Source organism: Miscanthus floridulus, chromosome 7, assembly GCF_019320115.1.
Source record: "Miscanthus floridulus cultivar M001 chromosome 7, ASM1932011v1, whole genome shotgun sequence".
NCBI classification, from domain to species: domain Eukaryota; kingdom Viridiplantae; phylum Streptophyta; class Magnoliopsida; order Poales; family Poaceae; genus Miscanthus; species Miscanthus floridulus.
The window spans coordinates 83,885,246-83,892,830 of record NC_089586.1 but is presented as its reverse complement, the minus strand read 5'-3'; the positions used below and the strand labels follow the sequence as shown (position 1 = coordinate 83,892,830).

The window sequence follows — 7,585 nt, the reverse complement described above, 5'->3', positions numbered from 1 at the left end:
TTAGAACCTGGAAATCAAATCATAGAAGAATTGAGGTGTGCAGTGCAGCTCGGCAGGGGGGTTTGGAGCAGGTGAGATTGAGAAAGAGACGCAGGCTTGACCTCCAACACGTCGCGTTGCGCACGTACTTTGCGTGTGATCCCAGGCCCACCGTCCCGTCGGGTTGTTGTTGTTCTTTTGATTATCTACTGATGACTACTGGTGGTATGCGCGCGTGATCCAATGGCGATGGGCTGCTAGTATCCCATCGATAGGTGCCCGTAGATGTTTCTGCCTCTCGTCACTCGGGGATCCGTTTACTACGGTGCTGCTGTAATAAACAGGATGGACACTTGCAAAAAAAGAAAAGGGATGGACAGGTTGCTCGACGCCAAATATCTCCTTGTCGAGAGCCTCAACGCGATGCCGTCTACAAGCGAGAGCCGCCAATAACACCGTATCGCCTTCCTTGATCAGGCTGTTTGTTCTAGGCGAAGGCGGTGCAGCGGCGGCGACGCGGTCAGTAGATACATTATTTGGGCGCGGACGTCGCCCCCGGCCACCGATGTGTCGGCTCGGTACTGGCGTGACAGCGCCGGATGCTGAAATAACAAGAGGGAAAATGTGGATAGGTTTTTGTCACGGTTTGCTTTTGTTTTAGTATAACATCGCCAAGAAAAGGGACGATTAGGTCACCACAGCTAGCTAGCACCAATCCTTGGCTCTCAAACCTGCCTGTTGGCTTGTTACGCGCTGAAAACTCAGGAAACTGTCGCCTTAATTAGCTCGCATGCCAGTTTTTTTTATTTATTATTAGCCAATCAACACCAAATCCGTCTACTAGTACTACTAGATATCTAGTGTGAATCCAGTTTCAAAAAAAAAAAGATATCTAGTGCGAAGCTAGAGCATGGAGAGCGGTTATCCAGGGTTGCTGGTTCCATGTGTCTGACGAGAGAAGAAGGGCGATCATTCAAAGAGAGCGCCGAGCAGGCGCGGCGGCGTCAGCGAAAAGCGACGTGGAGCGGCGGCAGTTGCGTTCGCGTCATCCCACTGGAGTGGATGGCCGCGGACCACTCGACGTGCTCGCTCGCATCACCCTTCACCTGCTAGACGAGACACGATAAACTTGTTGCTCGCACAGACGCCGTCGTCGGATCCGATGGCAGGTGGTCGGCGTACGTCCATTTGACGGTTTCTTTCACCACAGACAAGATGCATCGGCCTGTCCTGTTCAGAGACAGGGGCGCCCGGACTCCTTCCGTTCCATGCTGCTGAATATGGATGGCCATGGCTGGCTTCAGGTTCAGGTACAGGTAGACAGGCACTGACAATCCAACGAAACGAACGAATCGTCATGACAAGCACTCTGCTTAGTACGTACGTACGGCTGTACGAGCAATCGAACGAACGCTTCTTTTTTCCGAAAGCAATGGCAACATCGATGCCCAAACCAGTCAGGGCGGAAATAGAACCAGAACAAACTGACGGTGCGACAACAAGGCAGAGCAGCGCAAGGACTCCCCTCCCATGGACCATGGAGCTCATTGCTCAGTCGGCTCGGCTGATCTTGCGGCGCACGTCCACCCGATATTCACTCCCAAACAATTCAGGCATTCAGCCCACTTTAACTCGCAATGGAGACCGGAACGGCCGCCAGAGAAGTTGAAGAAACTGGGCAAAACTGACAAACAGACGAATACGATGAATATTCAGAGGTTCAGACAACCAAATCCGTAGTTAGGCCTGGATAACATATCTCGAAAACCGACTACGCTCCAAAGCAAAACGAATAAAAGACTCCGCGCAGACTCCAGACACTCGAACTGCCAATAGCATGCGCATACGCTACTACGGCTACAGTCAAACTGTGACCAGTACAGTTTATACTAGATTATCTTTTCACAAAACCTACAGGGCGAGACGAACACAGAACGCGTGCAGAGTTCTTTTCTTCCATCGACGACAGACTTACGCCCTCTCGCCGCGGATCCTCCTTGCCAGCTGAATGTCCTTGGGCATGATGGTCACGCGCTTCGCGTGGATGGCACACAGATTAGTGTCTTCGAAGAGACCAACCAGGTAGGCCTCAGCTGCCTCCTGCAGAGCAAGCACCGCGTGGCTCTGGAAGCGCAGATCCGTCTGCATGGCAGTTCAGGAAAGACAAGTAAGAACACGCTCTCAAACAAACTCTACAAACCTTCCATTGAACCCATATATAGCATAAAAGTCGCATGTAAGATTTTAGTGCTTTCACCTTGAAGTCCTGAGCAATCTCCCTGACAAGCCTCTGGAATGGCAGCTTCCTAATCAGCAACTCAGTGCTCTTCTGATACTTGCGGATCTCACTAGAAAGGAAAAGGTTGTGGGATAAGTGTTTGAAGAATATCTTCAACCAAAAGATTTATAGTATCAACTGAAAATAGTTGTGTGCATCTACCGAAGAGCAACAGTTCCTGGGCGGTAACGGTGAGGCTTCTTCACTCCTCCAGTTGTGGGTGCCGACTTACGGGCTGCCTGTCAAAGCAGAACCACCATGTTCATCAGTCATCAGTTCTCTAAAGCATGATTCTGTAAGCAGACCGCAGAAGCATACACTAAAAGGAACACCTAACGAACCTTTGTAGCGAGTTGCTTCCTAGGAGCCTTTCCTCCAGTGGACTTGCGAGCAGTCTGCTTGGTACGCGCCATCTAGTCCTACACAAAAGACTGAATCATAAAATAACTGCAAACTGAAATGAACATATACAATGAAGCTCTGGCTACAGATCATGCTCAAAGTCTACAAATCTTCACAAAAAGAGATTCAAGCACACATTACACAAGTCTCAGGTTAGTTCACACCCAGTATATGTTACCTAAAGGAAGTATTAAGAGATAATTGTTCTTTTTTTTATTTGACAATTACAGTGCATTACCTATGACTAAGTCAAAGTAAAAGAAAAGGTGATAAATACTCCCTCCGTTCCAAATTCTAAGTCGTTTTGGCTTTTCTAGATACGTAGCTTTAGCTATGCATTTACATATACGACTTATAATTTGGAACTGAGGGAGTAGAAGAAATGTCAGGTACTCCACAATAACATGAAAATAAAAGGCGACGTGCAGAAAGTAATTCCAGTTACTCCACAATAATAAGAAAAGAAAAGGTGATGCATAAAATCCAATGGAAGGGAAGCTTTCCATCTCCATTAACAGGTTGCATCTTTGCATAAGCATAAGCTACTAGTTTACCTAACTGTTTGTTGTATACAAATATTACAGATAGGATGAGTTTTGTAAATAAAGCTAAACAATTAGGCATGGTTGCAGGTTTCGAATAAAAAGGGAAGTCCAACAAGTTCACCATATCTAATGAATTCTACTAATCTACTATCATCACTAATACTATTTCTCCTCACAACCTTACCCTGCATCATGGTTAGCTGGCTACAAAACTAGTTCATAAACAGATCTTGTTTGGTTTGTTCACGCTTTTGCACACACAATCATGAATTAAATGCATATCTTACTCAGTTATGTATATGTACTTGCATGCACAGTATTGATTTTAAACTTTGTAACTATTCAATGCATAAATAGCAATGGCAGTGTCACATGAACTATCTTAAGCAACATCAGTAAAATATTTCCAAAAAGCAGGTGCATGTGCGCATAGGTATTTTCCAAGAAAAGAAACTACAGGTAAAATCTTTTGTTGTTCAACCAATGAGGCAACCAATGCATGGTTACCAAATCAAATACATAAAAAACCTAAACGTCTTACACCAGATTGTAAGTACATTAGCGGCTGGAATAACAAACACAGGACACAAAGCAAGCTAATCCGAACTTTCAGTCAAATATACTTCAGTTGAAATTGCATTTTCCATACCACAAATGTGCCAAGACAAGAATCCCAGTTTCATCATTTAGCAACATTGCAAGTGTAGTTTCCAGACAAAACATACAACGTTTTCACCCAGTAATGACCTGAACAAATCTGACGTTTCAGAACAAGCTAACTTGCAAGTGAGGATCAATAGTCTGTTTCTATTCAGCTGTCCTGACTAAGAAAATAGCAGAATCCTTCTTCAAATGAATACTGCGAGCACAAATCTATTGAAACCATCCACAATTTTGCATAATGAAAATACAGGCACCCTGTCTACTTAATTGAAAGGCAGAGCTCCTGCCATTGCTTTCAAAACAAACATAAAAGCACAAGTATAACAGCATCCATTCAGCTTCATTTATAATCACTGATACGAAAATTAATATCAACTTTCTGGCCAGGGGCTGAGGGAGGACTGCCCTCTCCTAGATTTTTCCCACAGCAGCATTCAAACAACATAATTACTGTTTGGCCCCTCCTAACAAACCCTGGTTCTAGAAATCTATGTGAAGAACTAAAAGAAGACAGCAATTTCAACAATAGAAGCACAATGTTGGACGATGTTGCAAGCCACTAGCCCATTGAGAAATCCCAACCTAAGCAACAATAGAAGCACAATGTTGCAAGCCAAGAAGTTGTTCGGCTGGCATTAATTTTACACTGTATCAGATGGGAAAATGCTGTAGCAGCTGGTTTTTTTTTTTTTTAATGAGAGAAAAACGCTGCTCTGGCTGGAAAAAAAAGCTGGCCAGCCAGCCAAAAGTGGCAGAATCTACCAATCAATCAGAGTTAAACACAGACAGCAATTTCAACACACAGACGCAAATCTAGCATCCACAGAATGATTCAGCCCAGATGCAAGGAACTACAGAATCTCTAACCTAATCATCCGGGAAAACGGCCGCTCTCGAAAAATGCACATTCGAATCTAATCCCCGATTTCATATACGAAACATCGTAATAAAGTGCCGACAGCACGTCAGAAAGCATAATAGGACGGCAAATCGCAAAAATTAGCAAGTATACGCAAAGGCACGACTAAATAAACAGATAAGAAAAGGGCGGAGGGTGCCCCCGCGAATCATCCTCGATCGCATCAGGCGATTCGAACGAAACCCTAACCTCAAACAAGCGCGCGCGGCTAACCAACGTCACCCGAAACTACAGTTTCCAGACAAGGGAAGGCGCGGGAGGCAGGCAACTCACCTCTCGACTCGACTCGCGGTACGCCGGATTTCCTTCCCCAAATCTGGAGCGACACAACGACGGCCAGGAAAGAAGAGGATTCCTCACCTTTTTCGCGCAAACAGACGGACAGAGCCGCTGACCGCGGAGTCCTTTATAGCGACGAGTGGGAGACGGCCGCGCTGCGGTTGGAGGAGGGTACCGCTGGCGCGAGAGGCGTGGGTGCTTCGGCCAGGGCCAGGTGGATCTAAAGATGGCAACGGGGACCCGTGACCCGATACCCGACGGGTATTTACTCTATTAGGGTCTAAATATGGACTAAACACACTACCCACGGGTACGTAAATGGACCAAACCCTTTACCCATCGGGTACGCGGGTATGGGTATGTTCCAGCAGTCCCCATAACCGTTTACCCATGAGTGAAAAATACCCAGCCATCTGAAAGAGATCAATGCTCCGTGGTTAGACTACAGATTCTGAAAAGTAATGCAGGTAGAGAGAAACAAATATGTTTGCCAGTAACCTTGGTCATATTTGGTGCAAAAACCATAGCAATGTTGCGAGCATTCATCTTGTTGTAGCTTTCATTTTCCACCACATCTGCCATGAGATTGATGGGCCATTCAAGCAATGCTGCTTCAACAGGAGGTAGGGTACTTGCAAGATGGCTACACTCTTCTTCAGTGTTGCAGTGCATCACTTGTTCTGGAGTCAACGAGTCCAATACTCCACTTGAAAATTCCCGAAACTATGTCTATAATCAGTAACTTCTACATTAATCATGACTAATGTAGAGGAGAAACTAAATGAAAAGGAATCTTAATTTGTAGAAGATATTATTATATGCTATTATTTATCTAATTTTATGTGCTCTGGTTAGTGGTGGTTGTTGTTGAATTGTTGATTTTCATGTGCGTGAATAAATTGTTGGCGGGTACGGGTGACCCGACGGGTATGATTTATCCGGCCGGGTATGGGTCTGGGGAAAATTCCCCACCCATGACGGGTATGGATATTTTGACGGTACCAAATTTTTATGGCGGGGATGGGTTTGGGTGGTCATACCCGATGGGGATTTACCCATTGCCACCCTTAGGTGGATCGGATCGGACGGCGCCGCGCCTGTGCCCTGCGCCGTGATGGGCTGTTTCGCGGATCGTTGGCTGGGCTGGGCACGGATTGGGCCTGTGGACCGGCCGGAAGAGCACGTCCAAGAGTATCTTAGGGCTACTCCCTCCGTCCCAGTTTAAGTGCACGTTTGCACTTCAAAAAATTTCACAAAATAATCGGTTCGCATAGGCCTGAACGTGGCATAGCAGTGCAGCAGTAACCTCAAATCTTGAAACGTGGCAGAAGCGATTAAAAAAACATGAAACAGTCATTCCAACGCTTCCTGTCCACTCGTTCCCACTAGCCACAGAACGATTTGTCATTAAAAAATGAAAATGGACGTCCAGCCTTATCCCTCCGTTCCCGTGGACTCCGCGAACTCCCAGCCTTATTTCGCATGGCCGTCGTTGCCGCCGCACCTGCTCATCTTCCTCCCTGCGCATGCATAGCTGGATCCAATGCTTGGGCGACGCTCTCATGAAGCCCCGCAATGGAATCCAGGCCTAGTGAAGTTGGGCTCGATCGACGATTGGCACGCGGGCTCAGCTCCGGCCGGTGGAGCCCCGGCCCCGGCTGCCACGGGCTACACGAGCTCGTCCTTGGCGTCGCGCGGGAATGGGGACATGGCGTGGAGATGGACGCCGACACAGGCAAGGCGCAACTAGCGCTTGATGTGGGGGCTCAGCTCTGGCCGGCGGGAGCCACGGCAACGCGGGTGCGCGCGAGCGGAAAGAGAAACAGAGCTGTGCGAGAGCGCGAGGGAGTGGTGGGACGGGTCACTGAAGGAAGTATCGCGGCTGATATTTGCAAGGGCATTTTCGTAATTTTGCATATACCTTGGTTTGCGCGCCTAAACCTAGAGGTGCAAATATTAGGGGACGGAGGGTGTCCAGGCTAGATAATGCAAGTTTTGTTTGCTTGGGCCTTGTTTAGATTGCAAATTTTTGCAATCTGGACACTGTAGCACGTTTCGTTTGTATTTGACAAACTTTGTCCGATCATGGACTAACTAGGCTTAAAAGATTCGTCTCGTGATTTACAACCAAACTGTATAATTAGTTACTTTTTTTACTTATATTTAATGCTCTATGCATGTATCAAAAAATTGATGTGATAAAAAGAGAGTGAAAAAATTTGGAACTTTGAGGCAATCTAAACGAGGCCTTGGATGCAAAAAGCCCGTCAGTGCCTGCATTGCTGGGCACGCTCAGGGTCTGCGTTTCCACGAAGCCAGGCTTGTATTAGCGCAGTGGCCCACATGTCAGGATTCGGCTCACCTCCTTCTGCTCCTCCGCCACGCGACTGTCTTCTTCATCTCCGTTCTTGCCGACTACTACTGGACGGCCGGCATGACCCTGGCCTGCGGGGTGCGCCACCCATCGACGCGCACTGCGGCGAGGCCCTCGTCGGCGTCGGCCTCCCCACGCTACGGGCT

The 7,585-nt window shown here is 47.2% G+C and overlaps 1 protein-coding gene across 1 annotated transcript; it reads right to left on the bottom strand.

Annotated features, from left to right (window-relative positions):
- Positions 1-1,654: 1,654 nt before the first annotated feature.
- LOC136467202 (histone H3.3) lies at positions 1,655-5,214 on the bottom strand. The gene is made up of 5 exons (XM_066465801.1): positions 5,060-5,214; positions 2,599-2,676; positions 2,420-2,496; positions 2,237-2,327; positions 1,655-2,121 (listed from the first exon to the last, which is right to left on the bottom strand). The coding sequence occupies exons 2-5, from the start codon at positions 2,668-2,670 to the stop codon at positions 1,951-1,953; spliced, it is 411 nt and encodes a 136-aa protein (XP_066321898.1). The 5' UTR covers positions 2,671-2,676; positions 5,060-5,214; the 3' UTR covers positions 1,655-1,950.
- Positions 5,215-7,585: the final 2,371 nt, after the last annotated feature.

Bases quoted from the DNA above. Each gene is read 5' to 3' on its own strand.
- LOC136467202 (XM_066465801.1), bottom strand. From the start codon at position 2,670: ATGGCGCGTACCAAGCAGACTGCTCGCAAGTCCACTGGAGGAAAGGCT. The intron at 2,328-2,419 runs GTAGATGCACAC...TTTCCTTTCTAG, and splicing joins CCAGGAACTGTTGCTCTTCG to TGAGATCCGCAAGTATCAGA. The intron at 2,122-2,236 runs GTGAAAGCACTA...ACTGCCATGCAG, and splicing joins AGATTGCTCAGGACTTCAAG to ACGGATCTGCGCTTCCAGAG.